General features: G+C 44.5%; 2 protein-coding genes across 2 annotated transcripts in view; one reads left to right on the top strand and one right to left on the bottom strand.

The window, feature by feature from the left end:
- Window positions 1-3228, bottom strand: part of WWP2 (WW domain containing E3 ubiquitin protein ligase 2) — a 155129-nt gene extending 151901 nt beyond the window's left edge. The window contains exon 1 of the mRNA XM_058707642.1: window positions 3122-3228. The gene's annotated coding sequence lies outside the window, so the exon portion shown is untranslated. The remainder of the gene's footprint in view (window positions 1-3121) is intronic.
- Window positions 3229-7518: 4290 nt separating this feature from the next.
- On the top strand, window positions 7519-16695 carry NOB1 (NIN1 (RPN12) binding protein 1 homolog). The gene is made up of 9 exons (XM_058706961.1): window positions 7519-7661; window positions 7783-7915; window positions 9133-9263; window positions 10929-11000; window positions 11196-11324; window positions 11417-11620; window positions 12161-12258; window positions 14990-15134; window positions 15936-16695. The coding sequence occupies exons 1-9, from the start codon at window positions 7599-7601 to the stop codon at window positions 16203-16205; spliced, it is 1245 nt and encodes a 414-aa protein (XP_058562944.1). The 5' UTR covers window positions 7519-7598; the 3' UTR covers window positions 16206-16695.
- The last annotated feature ends 1897 nt before the right edge of the window (window positions 16696-18592 follow it).

Here is an 18592-nt window from a genome sequence, read left to right as displayed (position 1 = left end):
AGACTCTAAGGGAAACTGCAACCCCAGCCAACACTCCACACCACATGCCACTTCCCTCCTTCATTACAATATAATATGCACTTCATGTGGTTATCTTGTTTATTGTTCCTTGCCCCACTAAAATGTGAGATCCACAAGGGCAGAGATTTTTGCTTTTCTTGTGTATTATATTCCCAGTGTTTAGAATAGCACTGTCCTATATAATCTTTAATTTTCAAGAAAACACATTTTTAAGGTTTTTTTTTTTTCGTTTTTATTTACTTTTGAGAGAGAGAGACAAAGAGCAAGAGAGCACAGGGGAGGTGCAGAAAGAGAGGGAGACAGAGGATCCGAAGCAGGCTCTGCACTTACAGCAGAGAGCCCGACACGGGGCTTGAACCCACAAACTGTGAGACCAACTGAGCCATCCAGGTGACCCACAAGGAAACACATTTTAAAAAGTAAGAAGAAACAGGTGAGGGGCACCTGGGTGGCTCAGTTGGTTGAGCGTCCAACTTCAGCCCAGACCATGATCTCATGGCTTGTGAGTTCCAGCCCCACATTGGGCTCTGTGCTGACAGCTCAGAGCCTGAAGCCTGCTTCAGACTGTGTCTCCCTCTCTCTCTGCCCCTCTCCCGCTCATGCTCTGTCTCTCTCTCTCTCTCTCTCTCTCTCAAGAATAAACATTAAAAAAAAGAAAAAGAAACAGGTGAAATTAATCCAATTACATTATTATATTTAACCCAATAAACTTAAAATGTTTTTGCATATAGTACATATTGATACTATATTAATAGTATGCTTGTTATAACATTAAAAAAAAAATCAATGACATCTTTTACCCTTTTTTTTCATGCTGACTCTTGAAAATCTGGTGTGTATTTTGTACTCATAGCATCTCTCTAGTACTCAACTATATTGGACAGTACAACTGTAGCACAGTGCCTGGCCCAGAGCAGCACTCACACATATTCCTTGAATGAAAGACTGTTTTCCCAGGAAGAGGCATCTATGGCATAGTAGTTTTTTAAACGTCAACTGCATTCTACATTCACAATCTTTGGTGTGATATATACATTATTTTTTCCTTAAAATATTATACTTTTTACACTTGAAAAAATACTTTTAAAATACAACTTTATATTGCTTCTATAAATGAGAGAGAATGGGTCTAAAGCTAAAAGGCCTGGGCTTCAGTCCCTGCTCAGTCATTCATTCACTAGTCTGGGATGAATCTAAAGTATGGACTCCACCAAAACTGTTTCTTCATCTGTGGAGAAGGGATAATACTGCCCTTCAGAGGATCACGGTGAAAATTAAATGAGATGTTGATATAAGCTGTCTGTAACTGAGAAAGTCATCATTAAGTAAAAGAGACTAAGAAGCCAACCCAAGCTTTTTTCCTATGCCTATCATTTCCACATGGACCAATAATACAAAAAATGGCAAGGCAGTCTGACAAAAGAGCTAGGTCTCAAGTTCAAAAGCCTTGTCCTCCGCTTATAGCTACGTGACCTTTAGAAAGTCATGCATTCACCAAACGTTTACCAAGTGACTACAGGCACTAGGGTAGCAGCCAAACAAGATATGAACCCTACCCTTGAAGGATGTGCAGTCTAGGAGGAAGAAAGAGACGAGGAAACAAGAAAACAATAAATTGTTTTTAAAAATCAAGCCACTCTCTCTTAGGTCTGTTTGCTCATTATGAAATGGGAATAATACCTTCCCAACATAACCCAAAAGGCTGCTACAGAAGTTAATTTTTAAATGTTTGTCAAATACTTCAAAAACTTTAACTCACGTTTTTTGTTTTTTTATAATTTTGTAAATGTTTACTTATTTTTGAGAGAGAGTGAGAGCGCTAGCAGGGTAAAAGCAGAGAGACAGCCAGAGGGTCCAAAGCAGGCTCTGCGCTGACAGCAGAGAGCCAGATGGAGGCTTGAACTCAGAACTCTAAGATTGTGACCTGAGCTGAAGTCGGGCACTCAATGGAGTCACCCAGGCACCCCTTTAACTGTGAAGCATAGTCATTTTTTCCCCCTACTTGTAATCCAAAACGACTCTGGCTCCTGTGACTGTCCAGTTTGAACATTCACTCCAGTTATATCACATCCATGAAATTCATTTCACTTCGGCAAATTTTAGTAAGCATGCAGAAAAAAAGGATGAGCAGCTTTAACACAAGTATTTAATACTGAAATAACGATCCAGGTCACAATTCTAAGGAACACAACCCAGACCTCTTAGTTACCCTACCTACTTACAGTGTGTCAAGATAAGCAATCATAGGGTAAGGGAAACTGAATAATTTAAACTGAAGAAAGAGGAAAAGTCATAAAGCAGTAGAGACACTGTGTCCAAGATTTCTGCAGTGTTGCTGAGGTAATGCTGGGCTAGGTCGTGGTCAACAATTTAGGCTAAAAGCCATTTTATGGCCAGAGTAAAGTGCCCACACTCCTTTTTTAAGCCTCAAAGTTGATCAGATCTGGGAAAAACTCAAAGAAAGATGATCTGCAGGGCTAGGTTCCCAAGAAGTGGAACCCTACCCAACCAGGACAAAGTGGGTGTGACGAAAGCAAAATGATCAAGATTCTGTGATCCTTCCTGAAGTTTAAAAACTGAATGGGACCCAAATCAAAGTCTGGTGTAACAACCATTCCCAAAGAAGAAGGAAGGAAGAGACTCTCAGATGGGGTTCACACCGCATCTCCTTCCTGATTTCTCCTTTCCCTCCTTGTCATATTCTCAGGAGCCCCCTTCCAGCTCGGTCCCAAGTCGCCCCTTCCTCCAGTCCCGATCCCTCCACAAAGGTCACGCCTCTTCATCCCTGGCACCAAAGCTCCTTTCCCCCTTCCGGCAGGACCTGACGCCCGCCGCAACCCTGGCCGCCTCCGCGTCCACTTCTAAGAACCCCCGCGCGCGGCCCGCCGTGCGCCCACCCCGCTCGGGCGGGAGCCGGGACACCCCTCCTCGGAGGCCGGAACCGCCGCGCCAGGCCCCTCCCACAGGAAGCCGCCGCCCCCCGGCGCCCGGGCTACACCGCCCGGCCCACCACGCGCGGCCCGCCGCCCGCCGCCCACCCCGCGCCCCCGGCCCGCCCGCGCGCCGAGCCCCCCGCGCCCATCGCGCCGGCGCTCGCTACCTGCCGCGGCCACAGAAGCGGCGCCCAACTCCGCTCCCACTTCCGCCTTCCACCGCCCGCACTCGGGCCGGGTCACGTGACCGCGCGCGGTCACCTGACCCGGAAGAGGCTGGCCAGAGCTGCAGGTGTGGGCAACCTAGGGAGGGCCTGGGTACATTTGTCCCGGAGTCGGCCTTCTTATCATTCCTGTGTTGGAAAGTGGAAGGGCTTTCCGCTCGCTAGCTGATCCCGGAGCAAGCAAATAAGTTGAAGGCTCACTGTGTGCCAGGCGCTTCATTCACTCCCGTCAACCTCGGAGGCGGGTCTGTCATTAGTTCCATTTTACAGGTGAGAGGAGGCCAATCAAGTCAACAAATATTTACTGAGCTCCTTAAGGTTACGCAGTAAATACAGACGCCCAGTTAAATTTGAATTTCAGATAAACTGCTATGCAATATATAGATATCCCCTAAATACTCCACGGGACATATTTATACTAAAAAAAAAGTGTTTTTTATCTGAAAATTTTAGTTGGGCATTTTGCATTTTTACTTGCTGTATCTGGCAACGCTATGCCTACCAGGTACCAGGCACCATTCTGGACTCTAGAAACACAGAAGTAGTCTTTATGGAGCATCTGTTTTTGTGACATAAAGCAAAGGTAGGAAAGCTTCAAAAACCCCAGGCTGGGTCCATAAAGTGCCTCACCACACCAAACCAACCCCCGTTTCCTTAATCTACAAAGCAGATAGAATGTTATTAATTATAAAGAACATTTCAAATCAGTCTGTACTAATAGTATGGAGCTTCAGCTTTGACAGTTCAACAAAGACTCTAATTCTTCACTTTTAATCACTATTTATTTAAAATTAATACTATTTGGAGTGCCTGGGTGGCTCAGTCCGTTAAGTGTCTGACTCTTGATTTCAGTTCAGGTCATGATCTTAGAGTTTCATGAGTTCCAGCTCCACATCAGGCAGTACAGAGCCTGCTTGAGATTCTCTCTCTCTCTCTCTCTCTCTCTCTCTCCCTCGCTCTCTGCCCCTCCCTCATTCACTCTGTCTCTCTCAAAGTGTATAAACTTAAAAAAAAAACCTTTAAATAAATAAATGAAATACTAATCACATAATTAGCCTTAAGCACTACAAACTATCCTGTTATTTTGGAGTTTTTGAGTTTAGATGGATCCTATTATGCATGCAAATTAAATTCGTTGAGTACTTCGTCTCTACTGTTCCTATTCCCATTCCAAATCCAAGAGATGGCATTTCAAGGAGATACAGCCCTCTCTTGTAGAGACACAGGTTCTAAAGGTGCGATGATGAGAGAATTGGAAAGCAGGGGGCTGACACTCTCCAGGAGCCAAAGCATTGGTCCCCTGGCTCAAGCCTCTTTTGTTTTTGCAAATTGTCTGAAAACAGCAAGCACATACAATGTAGTATTTGACATCCTGACAGGTCCTGCACCTGCAGTGTATTCCATACCGGGTCATGAGTACATCTGGTGCCAGACAAAACATTCTTATCCCAGGCTTGGCGCCTGTATGATGTCCTTCTGGAGAGAACGAGCAGTCCTGGCCACCTTCTGTCCTGGGAATGAAACTGCTTTCAGTTTCTTGGTGCTCTCTCCCTTTCCTTCAGGACATTCTTAGGGTGCCTCCGGCTTCTTGTTCCCCAACACTCTCATCCTATCTTGAGCCCTACATTAATTCCTATTAAAACTATTTATAAAACTATTTAAAACTTCTCTAGTTCCACTGAAGGAAGTTATACTAATTCTATTCCAGAGGAATTGGGAAAGGATTCCTTGACTTGGTGGTATTTAAGTAGATGTTCACTAAAAGAAAAGACCAGGCAAGCATGCTCACAATTGTGCATTAAAGGAGTAAAACCTGGGGCGCCTGGGTGGCTCAGTCGGTTGGGCATCTGACTTCGGCTCAGGTCATGATCTCTCGGTCCGTGAGTTTGAGCCCCACATCGGGCTCTGGGCTGACAGCTCAGAGCCTGGAACCTGTTTCGGATTCTGTGTCTCCCTCTCTCTCTGACCCTCCTCTGCTCATGCTCTGTCTCTCTCTGTCTCAAAAATAAACAAATGTTAAAAAAAAATTTTTTTTAATTAAATAAAGGAGTAAAACCTAATGAGTGTATGGTGATCTATGGGGCCTTACATGATCCCTCCTCACCTCATCTCCAATTACTCTTCCCCTCGGTACTCTGCTTCACCCACTCTGGCTTGGGGCTTTAGGACTGAATTTTCCCTTTGCCTGGAAAGCTCTTTCCCCTGGTAGTCAGATAGCTGACCCCTTCATCTCTCATCAAATGTTTGCTCAACTATCACAGTGAAGTCTTTCCTGATCACCCTATTTAAATATGCAACCCATCTCTTACTCCCCCTCCTACCAGCCTCCTTCCTGCTTTATTTTTTTCTTCATATTTGTCCATACTGATCACTATCTGACATATATGAATATATGCATATATGTGTATGTACCATGTTTCCTACTACAAGAATTGTGAAGATAGGAGCCATCTCCCAGCTCCTAAAGCAGTGCTCGGCCCACAGAAGGTCTCTTTAAACTGCTGAATGAATAGATTTCATCAACATTTATTGAGCTGTTGAACACATTGCTGTAGATCCTACAGTATAGGAGATTTTTTTGAAAAGACATACAATAAATTCTGAAATGTTTTCATAAAAGTGTCCCTCAAAAGTTACAAATTGAAATGGTCATTTGAGGAAAAAGACCCCAAAACACAGTCCCTGACTTCCAACCTACATTAAAAAGACACCCAATTAATTATAGTGCAAAGGAGGAATAATAACTGCTTATGGAACAACAGAACTAAAATGTCCTGAAGTATAAGGGTGCCCAGGTGGCTCCGTTAGTTAAGCAGCTGACTTTGGCTCAGGTCACGATTTCTCGCCTAGTGGGTTCAAGCCCTGTGTCAGGCTCTGTGCTGACAGCTCAGAGCCTGGAGCCTGCTTTGGATTCTATGTCTCCCTCCCACTCTGCTGCTCCCCTACTTGCACTCTGTCACTCTCTCTTTCTCTCAAAAAATGAATAAACATTAAAAAAATTAAAAAATAAAAAATGTCTTAAGTGTGATCAGAAAGAAAAGCTCAAATCTGTCCTTGGGGAAAAATCTGATCTGAGTGATCAGAGACTGCTTTATAGAGGGGTCCACTGACCTGCTTCTTAGAGACTAAGTAAGTAATGATTGGTCAGCACAATTTTCTGGAAGAAAACAAAACGAGCAAGGACAGACAAAAAGTCTGTGAGACAGTGCCAAGAGTATTCAAAGGAACTCTAGGATACTTAAGTATCACCAAAGTCAGGGAAGGAGAGACAATTCAGAAAGAGAAGATGGTCAGCGATGTCAAATTCTGCAGAGAAACAGAAAGCTGAGAAATAAAACCAAAAATTTTTTATGAACATTAGAAACAGCCTTCCACCATGTCATTTCAGGCAGGGCAAGTAGGACAAAAGCCACTGGCTCTGGAGACTGAAGAGAACTTATGGTAAGAAAAACTGAGACAGATGTTTGGGGAAAGAAAGAGGATTTGGGCACCTGCGGAAGGGAACCTCCAGGGCACTGAAGGATTTTCGGAGGTAGGATGGATAAATTATAAAAAAGGAATAAGACTTAAGACTTGACAGAGAAAGCTTAGAATAAATCAATGTCGCTGAAGATGAATGACAGAAAACCCACTTCAACATTCTGCCAAAATTCTCCAGCATGAATTTATAACAGGCCAGATATCATAATTATGCAATCTCCGATTTAAAAAGGAATTTAGAAGTCATCTAATACTTCCTTTCAGTTCTGTCCAGCAAGGAATTTTTCGCTAGTAAATTACATGCCTTACTTAGGGAAGTGGGCAAGGACAGCAAAGACCCCTCTAATGAAGCAGGGGTAGGTAAGTAGCAGTCAGTAGAGCATAACGGATAAGAAAGTGGCTCAGGGTCGGTTTGTCCAGGTGTTCTTTTTCTTGTGGTGGTAGTTTTTCGTGCGTTTGTTTTTTGGTAAGTAGCCTCCACGCCCAGAACCCTGAAATCGAGAGTCAGTCCCGGGTGTTACCAAATACTAGACTTGTTAGGTGGGACTAGCTGTAAAATAGTACCTATCTCTTAGGCTTGTTGTGATCATTAAATAATCTGTAGTTTATCTGTATTGATTTACTTGTAACAACGAGACTATATACAGGTTTTCCACTTAAGAGTAAAGGAGGCGCTAAAGGGTGGACGCAGAAACCTATATCTGAGGAGTAGGGCGGGGGGGGGGGGGGGTCTCTCGAAGTTCGACCCCGCCCACACCTGGCTGGGCCGCTGGCGACGTCGCGCCTGCGTGCGGGTAGCCTTGAGCCCAGGGTATTCCTATGCCGCAGCCAGGAGGCGCCGCTAAATCATAACCGCTCCCCCGGGCTCCCAGAGGCCCTGACGGATGTAGGGGTGGAGCAGGCTCCGTGCGCAGGCGCGCTGAGGCCGCCTTCGGTCAAAATGGCGCCCGTGGAGCACGTTGTGGCGGACGCCGGGGCCTTCCTTCGCGACGCGGCTCTGCAGGTACAGGGAGGTACAGCGGAGACGAAGGGGTTTTGGGCTGGCGGCCCCTAAAGTAGTGCGGGAACCCGGGCGACGCGTTGCGTGGTGTGGACGCGTGCGAGCTGGGCGGGTCTCTCCGCAGGACATCGGGAAGAACATCTACACTATTCGGGATGTGGTGAACGAGATTCGGGACAAGGCCACACGCAGGCGGCTCGCCGTCTTGCCCTACGAGCTGCGTTTCAAGGAGCCCTTCCCGGAATACGTGCGGCTGGGTGAGTGCCTCTGCCCCGCTGTTGATAGCGAAGCTGGGTCCCACTCTACATTCTGGACCGACTCAGGTGTCAGTTGAGCTCTGGCTGTTTTATCAGCATTTGATTCAGAAATTGCACTTTTGGGGGGATTATGGAGGGAGAGCGGTTCTCTGGGTCAAGAGTCAGTCAGGCCTTGCTAGTTTCTAGCTATATACCTCTTAGTATCACTCAGACTATCTAGGCCTCAGTTGCTTGCTCTGTAAAATGGGGAAAATAATAGCACCAACCTCAGAGGGTGCTGGGAGCATTCAGTGAGGAATATGTCACTTCATATCTGACGCTTTGTAAACATTCAGATTTGTTTGGATTAAAAAATCAGAATCTTTAAATTTTTGTAACATTCATTTTTGGGAGAGCACACGTGGGGGAGGGGCAGAGAGAGGGAGCCACAGAATCTGAAAGAGGCTTCAGGCTCTGAACTGTTAGCACAGAGACTGTGCGGGCTGGGGCTCCAACTCACCAACCGTGAGATCATGACCTGAGCCAAAGTCTCAGGCTTAAGGACTGAGCCACCCAGAGGCCCCCCAAAATAGGAATCCTTGTAAGTTACTTAGTCTTTCCGAGGAAGTACTTCATAGGATTTCGCTTAAGATTGAAATGAAAAGCTTTTAGCAGAGTGCCTCTTACATAGTAGGTACCCAGTAAGTTTTAGCTATTAATACCTGCTTTTTAGGAAACATGAGCAGTATTGTTATAAAGCAGAGTTGTCACAAAGCAGTCCAATAATTTTGTGTCCTCATAGACCACAACAGTTGTTGATTGAATTAATTTTTCATCCCATTTTGGAATGTGAATGCCTGCTCTATTAATCTGGATTGTTAGAATCAAAGAATTTTTGAGCTGAGAGTGAAGAGATCCTCTCTTCCAACATAATAAAGTTTAGAGAAGGAACTCTCATCATTTACAAACATTATGCTTTCAGTGACCTCGTGTTAACTTTGTTCTCCTGTTCCTTCATCTGCATGAGATAAGGATGTCACAGTAAATCTAACTGGCATGAATTTTAGTGATAGAGAACACATGTCTCAACAATGAGTAGAATAAGACAAGAAAATGGATGAAAGTACTCAGAGGGTTTCCTTGGGATGCTGATTCTGAGTTCTTTTCTTACTTTCAGTATGGTTATTCAAGGTCATATGGCTTGTTGCTTCTAATGCAAGTTGGGACTCTCTTTACAGTGACTGAGTTTTCAAAGAAAACGGGAGACTATCCCAGCCTTTCTGCCACAGATATCCAAGTGCTGGCACTCACCTATCAGTTAGAAGCAGAATTTGTTGGGGTATCTCACCTAAAACAAGAACCAGAAAAGGTAAATCAGAAGGATTATTGGTTTTATTCCTTTTATTTTAAATTTTATTCTGGGAACTATCCCATATAACAGAAGTAGAGGGAATAGTATGGTGGACCCAGTGTCCCCATCAGTTGTCTCTGCACTTAACCAAGTCATGATCTATCAGATTTCATTTCTACTGACCCCCAGGCCTGAGTATTTTGAACTCAGACATTGTATTTCATCAATAGACATTTCACGGTGTGTCTTTAAAGATAAATATAAAGTGTGTCTATTTAAAAACAAAGAAACAAAAACAAAAAAACCCTACAAAATCCTTACATCTACACGAAATTAATAGTGTTTACATTTCCCAATTATTTTACAATTTTTTTTTCAAAGTTTGTTTGGCTTAGGATCCAAATAAGATTCCTATATTACAGTTAGCAAATCTGTCTCAGTCTCTTTTACCTGTAGTTTTTAGTGAGGGATGGTTAAATTTGAAAAATGCAGAAATAGAATAAAAATCAACTGTATTCTTGCTGTTGTTTTAAACAGATGTCTTTCCAGAAGCAAGAAGGAACTAGTGTGCCTGCCTTTTTTTTTTTTTTTTTTAAAGCTCTTGCCACCTCCAAATTCTAGGTTCCTGTTGTGCTTTTAGGGACTTACTTGCATTGGTTAAGGTTGAAGAGACTAATGGATTTGTGTCTGGGCCCTATTTGCTCTTCCCAGACCAGAAGATTTTAGAAGCTAAATAATACTATAATAATTAATTTCATGTAGTGTTGACTACGAATTGTTTTTTGTTTGTTTTTTTTAAGTAAACTCTCTTCCCAACGTGGGGCTCAAACTCACGACCCTGATACAAGAGTCACATGCTCCACCAACTGAGCCAGCAGGCACCCCTAAGAATTTCTTGGTATTCTGTGCCTAAAATCATCAGAGCTGCTTTGAACTCCTATTATTGTACTAGTTAGAACGGTCGTCACTTGTTTTCAACCAGGTGTAGAGTCCTCTAATCCAAAGTCTAAAAATGATGTGTAAAACAGATTTGTGTGTGTCACCAGGATGTTTGGGGAAGATGGGGGTGAAGGGAATAGTTTTACATAAAGCTTGACTTTGTAACTGAGCACAGTGTGATGTGTTAGCTGGGTTTCCATTTGGCATCCATCAATTCATGATTCATAAAATTGCTCTTTTCCTGCAACCTTCAGCAGGAGTTAGAGTTTTGTTTTTTGTTTTTTGTTTTTTTTTTTTTAAGTAAGCTCTGTCCCCAATGTGGGGCTTGAACTCACAGCCCTGAGATCAAGTCTCATGCTCTGCTGACTGAGCCAGACAGGTGCCCCAAGAGTTAGATATTTTGTATCAGAAGCTTTAAAACAGCGTATCTTTAAAAAAAATAAAACAGTGTATTTTGACCCAGCAATTCTACTCTTAGGCATTTCTTGTAAGTATATAACTAAAAATACATGCAAGTTTTTTTTAAATAATGGTGTTCATTACAGCTCTTTTTATAAGGATAAAAATGTTCTAAAATGATTATTTGGTACTAGTGGGATCCCTGAATAATTATGTTTTCCAATTTTTCAATAATTATGGGGAAAATATTTTGTTCTCTGTTTATTTTACTTTTTCTTCCATGTTGAATTTTCAAACTGTATTTCTCTGCTTAGAGCTGTCACTTATTTTCTTTTCTTTTTAAAGGTTAAAGTGAGCTCATCGAGTCAGCACCCAGAAACTCCTCTACACATTTCTGGTTTCCATCTGCCCTCAAAGGTGATTCCTTAGGCCACCTTCTCGTGCCCTCTTCTACATGTCCTATCTCCACAAATCATTTACAAGTGAGCCAGACTTCCCTAGACTAATATCCTGGTTTGTCCAGCCCTGCCTAATCTGACTTGAGTCATCTGTCATTTCATCTGTAAACTTCTCAGTTTTCAGGTTTTAACATTATTACTCTTTTAACCTCAGCCTAAACCTCCACGAGAAACACTCCAACATGGACATACAGCCGGTGAGCCGGAGAACCTGGAATTCAGTTCCTTCATGTTCTGGAGAAACCCTTTGCCTAATATCGATCGTGAACTGCAGGAGCTCCTGGTAAGGCCCCGATTTATGATCTCTGATGACAACCTGCCAACTCCTCCCTGCTGCTCCCGTGAACTGGGAATTTGTGAATTCTTTTGTTTCAGATTGACAAAGGTGATGATGTTCCAAGTGAGGAGGACGAGGAGGAAGAGAATGGATTTGAAGAAAGGAAAGACGAGGACAGTGATGACGATGGGGGTGGATGGATAACTCCCAGCAACATCAAGCAGATCCAGCAGGAGTTGGAGCAGTGTGCCGTCCCCAAGGATGTGCGGGTCGGCTGTGTCACTACAGACTTTGCCATGCAGGTGGGTGGATGGGTGTTGGCTGGCCCCAGGCTTTACTGCATAACCTGATTTGGGCAGGGGTCTCTGGAGGTTCAGGGACATGTTCACATCTAGTCTGTAATGCTTCTTTTCCTGGTTCTAGAAACGTTACCTGTGCTCTTTAATTATTTAGTTTTGTTTGGAGGCTAGAGAATCAATATAACAACAAAGTTTTTTTAGTGTTTACTATTCATGATATGTTGATGGCTCTCTTCCAGTATGTTAAATATTACACATTCAGTTAGGTACTTGGAAAAAGAGATTTCCAGCTATGAAAAGAGCGTATTTGCCTTTGACAAGTAAATGCCTCTGTTAAGAGTGATTGCTAATGAGGGGCCATTGACGTACAAGAGAAATCTAAATCTTTGTCCTAGTTTATATGTCTTGAGAGGCATTCTAAGCTTGCCTTTCCTTAGCAAAAGCCCTTTGTGAACCAAACCAGACTGTAACTGTAATTATACACAAGTTAAAAGAAAATTTGGCTTTGCAGAGTTGAGTGCTGCTCTAACTTGTTGGTTGCAGAACGTCCTGCTTCAGATGGGGCTGCACGTGCTGGCGGTGAACGGCATGCTGGTCCGCGAGGCCCGGAGCTACATCTTACGCTGCCATGGCTGTTTCAAGTACGTAGCTGAGAACCTGGACCCACTGCCTGAACTCTTTTCTTCCTGCTCTTTTTTTTTTTTTCTTTTTTTCTAACATTTGAGACAGAGAACATGCACACAGGTGTGTACCTACGTGAGTGGGGGCGGGGCGGAGAGAGAGACTTCCAGGCAGGCTCCAGGCTCAGTGCTGACTTGGCGGTCCGTCGCACAGCCGCAAGATCATGACCTGAGCTGAAATGAAGGGTCGGATGCTTAACCTACTAAGCCATCCAAGCACCCCTCTTCCTGTCCTTTCTACTGATTTTCTGAAGGACACCCTTGTGTATAGGTTTTTCCTCTACCTTGTCATTCCTATGTGGGCTTGGTTCAGTCTCCATCAGAGCACCCATGGGACAGAGGGCACCTGTGACCTTCCGTTTTAATATTTTAGTCGTAGGATTAAGGGTGTGGATTCTGGAGCAAAGAGCTCTCCTTTTGTAATAAGTACTAAAATGTTTATGGATGGAATGATGTTTGGGATTTGCCTTAAAATAATACACAAGTGGAAGAGTGGCTGGGGGTAGAATGGGACAGGATGGCCATGAACTGATAGTTGTTGAAGTTAGGTGAGGGGTACATGGGGGGGGGGTCATTGTACTTTTTGGTCTACTTTAGATATTCTGTTTTTAAAAAGGGAATAGACTAAGATTATACGGGTTCAGATCCAGGTTTTATCTCGCACTAGCTTTGTAAAAGTTGATGCCTCAGATTCTTACATAACATTGAAAAAGCTGATTGTCATGTAAGAGTGTGGTATCTAGAACGTATGAGGAAGTCCACTCAGTCACTCGGGTGAGCTGTTAGTTCACTGGCCATGCTCTTCTCTCCATTTCTTTTCTGGCTCTTGATTTGGCTCTTGGGGGTGGTGGGGTGGCCAGTGTTCTCTCTCAGGATCCCAGAGACCTGGTTGGAGTGGAAGAGACTGTACTGCAGCCTTGCTGGTGAAGTGTGGCCCTGGGATCTTACACTGTGGTTTCTTACAGCCCTTTCATAGATTCACTTAGATTTGGTGGCCATCATCTGGTGGAGCCCTTCAGTGCTGAGGCCTGCATGGAAGGTTTCTGAAGCAGCAAGGTGTCTCATTGGGTCCCTAGTGCTGTTCTGCTGAGAGTAAAGTTACCTGGAGAGACCCTTGCTCGCCTGCAGGCTTCAAAACTCATGGCTTAGGGGCCCTGCCCTGCCACCACTGTGTGTAGGCTTGCCTATGGCGTGGTGAGCTACTCCTCAAAGCTACTTGTATATTCTTCTGAATCTTTAGTTTGAAGACATACCAGGCTCAGGACAGGGTAAAGCTCGTTGCTTCATGAAACCTTATTTCCCCCATTGCCCTTTGTTACAAAACCCCATGTTCCTCCAGGTGAATTCTTAGCAGCTTTTAGAAATGTTCTCCATTCTTGTGAGGTTAGCCCCAGTGACTGGATAGTTTCTTACTCAGAATAATTAGTTCCCAGCACCTGTTGAGAGGTACTTGGTTTACTCTCGGAGACTTGCAGGTAAAGGATTCGGCGTCTCAGGAGAGTCACACAGTTTGTCTCCTGACCTTGGGGAACTGAGGGGGAATTCCTCAAGGACAGGTACGAGCACTGCCATCTGGTCCTTGACAGCATCAACTTCTCTTGCCAAGGTCCCCTGTTGGGGCGTGAGTGGATAGGGGAGAGGCAGGGCCTCAGGGTCTGTCATCCACACTTAACCAACTGTAGCAGCTTTCCAGGGTTTCCTGTGGAATTCATTAATACGTTCTTGGCACCTCTGGAGCCACCTCCTGGCTTAAAACCCAGGCTAACACTTCGGGGCAAGGTACAAAGAGCTGCAGCAACTCACCCCTTTACAAAGTACGCTGATGTGGGGGTGCCTGGGTGCTTCAGTCTGCCGAGCATCTGACTTCATCTCAGGTCATGGTCTCATGGTTCGTGGGTTCAAGCCCCACGTCCGGCTTTGCACTGTTAGTGCGGAGCCTGCTTTGGATTCTCTGTCTCCTTCTCTGCCCCTATTGCATGCATTCTCTCTCTCAAAAATAAACATTAAAAAATAGGAGCCTGGGTGGCTCAGTCCCAAGGATCCAGCTCTTGGTTTGGGATCAGGTCCTGATCTCACAGGTTCATTTGTTCAAGCCCCACATCAGGCTCCATGCTCACGGTGCAGGGCCTGCTTGGGATTCCCTTTCTCTGCCCCCTCCCCCAACTCACATGCTCTCTCTCTCTCTCTACATAAACTTGAACAAACAAACCTAAGTGTGGTGATATTAAGAGCACTGATTGTGAAGCCAGGTTCCCTGGGCTTACTATCTGCCACTTACTAGCTCTGACCTTGAGCAAGCTCCTTATCTTGCTTCAGTTTCCCCATCTATAAAATGGAGAGAACGTCAACTTCATAGGATTGTTGTGAAGTTCAACTTGTAGAATAACGCCTGGCAGTTGAGTAAGACTTCAGTATTAATGTAAAAACATAAAAACATTCTGCTCCCTTTCCGTGTTTACTTACTTGCTGCGTGTGTCCTTTCATTCCCTTTTCCTCGGGTCGTGCAGCAGCAGTCTACTGGCAGCAGCAGCAGGAGGCCAAGCGGCCGTGGGCTGTGGTGTGTAGTGTGCTGCTCAGCTTTGCCCCATGTTTTTTTGTTTCCTCCTCTGACCCCCGTGACTCACCTTGTGCTCTGGGGAAGGGGTTTGCTGCTTGTGGCTTCAGCATGCAGCCTTTCCTTTTATGTCTTCAGGACGACATCTGACATGAGCCGAGTGTTCTGTTCACATTGTGGAAACAAGACCCTGAAGAAGGTGTCTGTGACCGTCAGCGACGATGGAACCCTGCATATGCACTTTTCCCGCAACCCCAAGGTGCTGAATCCTCGGGGCCTCCGGGTGAGTGGCCTGTCTCCTGCTCCCCCAGCAGCAGGGCCTGCGGTTGGAAAACCAAGACCTCTTAAGCACGAGGATCCAAGTGAACAGAGAAGACCAAGAAAACCTCAGCATTTCAGTGTCCCAATTATTCTCTGACCACTTTCTTACTTTTTGGCATAAGATGTTCTGGCCCTTGTCTCACGCTGTCCCTGCTCCAGAGTCAGCCATTTCTCTACAGAACTCTGATTCTTGTTGAAGGGTGGTTTTTAGAGACAAAGAGCTGACCGAGCACGGGGCAGGCTCATTGCACTAGGGGATCATAGATTTCTCAGCCCACACTGGACAGAGATTGTAGGTCTGCATATGTGTATAAAGGTACACATCAGTATTTACTATTACCTGTCTGTATTATAAAATAAGTTTATAAACTTCAGTTTCTACCCCACAGAGTTCATTCTAGCCCTCCCTCTTATCCTTACACCATTTTGTATGATAATTTATTTGCTCAATCCTAAAATACAGTTTCAGAATTACTAATCCACACCACTAGGAAAATGGTAGCTGCTAACTAGAGTTCTGTGCTTATAGGCAGTTCTTCCTGTCACTAGCGGAGGGTATGTAGTCCAAATACTGCATTGGGTTTTTCCCCCTGGGAGTTGAGGTCGGGGTGAGGTGGGAAGATGCAGGTCATGTGCTTATTAGCAAATAGTAGCAGTGAACGGTACGCTCCAGAGCTGTCAGTAAACTTGACCTTAACAGGATCAGACGTGTTTGCATATGGTTCCCTGTCCTTCTAATGGCTTTTCCTCTTCTTGTTCACAGTATTCACTTCCCATGCCCAAAGGGGGCAAATACGCCGTCAACCCCCATCTGACCGAGGACCAGCGCTTCCCTCAGCTGAGACTCTCCCGAAAGGCCAGGCAGAAAACCGACGTGTTTGCCCCTGACTACATAGCTGGGGTATCTCCCTTTGCAGAGAATGACATCTCCAGCCGGTCAGCGACCCTGCAGATCCGAGACAGCACCTTGGGAGCCGGGAGGAGACGGTTAAATCCCAATGCTTCCAGAAAGAAGTTTGTGAAGAAGAGGTGAAGTGCAAGTTCCTGGGGCAGACAGGATCGCCGCTGCAGCTGCTGAGCCGCTCAGGTGCCTCATTTCCCTGGCTGTCCAGCTCCAGAACCATCTGGATGCAAACAGCAGGACTGACCTACACAGTGTTGTTTCCTGACCCTCGGGGATGGGTCGGGTTGGGTTTGTGGTGACACTGGGCTGTCCCTTGGCCTGTGAGCATCCGGAGAGCTGGGATTCCTGCTGTGCTGAGGGGAGTTTGATGAAAACACAAGCAACCGTGCCATGGAGCACATCTTCAACTTCCAAAGAAAGGAACTTCCAAGTGAAAGTATTTCTCTAATAAACATGGTTACAAGCTTTGGTGCCTTTGATTAAGTAGGCCAAATGTTTGCTTCTTAGGTAATTTGAAGGCTAACACTTAAGCTGTATACCCAGTATCAAACATTTACATTTATTTTTTTGCAAGAAAATGGACTAAATTTGCTACAATAAAACTAAGAGCTTTCTCTTACTCGGAAGCACTGTAGTCATTCAAGAGAATTCAGTACAGTGAGCTGCTAGAAGCTACCACCCACATTCACTTACTTTGCCTTGTTTACTTTTGCTCTTCGAGTACACCGAGTATCTCCCAGGGAAAGGATGTTCTTTTGCATAAATTCAAGAACTTTACCACTGATACATTACTATTACTGATGTGAAACATAACTCACATTTTTCCAATTGTTACATCGTCCATATCATTTTTCCCCAGTTGTTGACATTTTTAATAATACAAACTAGGTTTTAAAATGTCCCTCCATTTGAGTTGGACAGATTGTCTCCTCCTAAATTTGCCTGAGGGGATGCACTTTGGGCAGGAATGTTCCATGAGCAATAGGTACCCAGGGCATCATGCTAAGTCACGTTCACTTTGATTACTTGGTACTGAATATAAGATGTTTTCCAAGTTCTTTATATTGACAGTGTATGTGCAAAGTACTATCTTTAAAAGCTCCTTACTTAGGTTTTTTCTTGTATGGTTAACTTACCCATTTGGCATATAGTTAAATTGAATTCAAACCAAAAACATTAAAGTTTTTCCCACCCTAATTTTTTTAAATAAGTAAACACAGTTCTAAAATAAAAAGGGGTGCCTGGGTGGCTCAATCGGTTGAATGTCCAACTTCGGCTCAGGTCATGATCTCACAGTTGGTGGGTTCAAGCCCCGTGTCGGGCTCTGTGCTGACAGAGCCTGGAGCCTGCTTTGGATTCTGTGTCTCCCTCTCTCTGTGTCTCCCTTGTTCGCGCTCTCTCAAAAATAAACATTCAAAAAAAAAATCTTTTTTAAATAATTAAAGTATACTTCCAGCTAGATGCCATTTTCTCCCCTTCTGTTTCATCTTACTCCATATAGAGCATCAGTTTCATGTGTTCCTAATTTACCCTTGTTTTATTCTGCAAAATAAGAGCATGTGTTTTACTTTTTTTTTTTTTTTTTTTTTTTTTTAAATATTTTGGGGCGCCTGGGTGGCTCAGTCAGTTAAGCGTCCGACTTCGGCTCAGGTCATGATCTCACGGTCCGTGGGTTCGAGCCCCGCGTCAGGCTCTGTGCTGACAGCTCAGAGCCTGGAGCCTGTTTCAGATTCTGTGTCTCCCTCTCCCTGACCCTCCCCCGTTCATGTTCTGTCTCTCTCTGTCTCAAAAATAAATAAACGTTAAAAAAAAATAAAAAGATTTTAAGTAATCTCTACACCCAACTCAAGCTCACAACTCCAAGAATTGCATACTCTACCAAACAAGACATCCAGGTGCCCCAACGTTTTTCTTACACTACAAGTAGGGGCGCCTGGCTACCTCGGTCAGTGAGGCGTGGGACTCGATCTCAAGATTGTAGGTTTGAGCCTAACCTTGGATGTAGAGATTACTTACAAATAAAATATTGAAAAAATTTAAAAGGTAGGGGTGCCTAGGGCTCCTGGGAGGCTCAGTTGGTTAAGCATCTGAGTTCAGCTCAGGTCATGATCTCATGGTTCATGGGTTCAAGCCCCGCATTGCGTTCTGCGCTGACAGCTCAGAGCCCGGAGCCTGCTTCAGATTCTGTATCTCCTCGCTCTTCCCCTCCCCTGCTCACGCTCTGTCTCTCTCTGCCTGCCAAAAATAAATAAATGTAAAAAAAATTTTTTTTTTAATTTTAAATAAAAGGTAGGGGTGCCTGGGTGGCTCAGCCAGTTAAGCATCTGACTTCGGCTCGGGTCATGATCTCCTGGTTCGTGAGATGTAGCCCTGTGTCAGGCTCTGTGCTGACAGTGTGGAGTCTGCTTGGAATTCTCTCTCTCTCCCTCTCTACCCCTCCCTCTCACTCTCTCTCAAAATAAATACACATTTTTTAAAAAGTTAAATTAGTATACTACTTAAAATTCTTTTTAAGC

This window comes from Neofelis nebulosa, chromosome 17 (assembly GCF_028018385.1).
Source record: "Neofelis nebulosa isolate mNeoNeb1 chromosome 17, mNeoNeb1.pri, whole genome shotgun sequence".
NCBI lineage: Eukaryota > Metazoa > Chordata > Mammalia > Carnivora > Felidae > Neofelis > Neofelis nebulosa.
This window is presented reverse-complemented; position numbering and strand designations above follow the sequence as displayed.

What these genes read in the sequence shown, in the direction of transcription:
- NOB1 (XM_058706961.1), top strand. Translation starts at nt 7,599, where the DNA reads ATGGCGCCCGTGGAGCACGTTGTGGCGGACGCCGGGGCCTTCCTTCGC. An exon ending in GTGAACTGCAGGAGCTCCTG is followed by an intron (nt 11,325 to 11,416) that starts GTAAGGCCCCGA and finishes CTTTTGTTTCAG; the next exon opens with ATTGACAAAGGTGATGATGT. An exon ending in CTACAGACTTTGCCATGCAG is followed by an intron (nt 11,621 to 12,160) that starts GTGGGTGGATGG and finishes TGTTGGTTGCAG; the next exon opens with AACGTCCTGCTTCAGATGGG.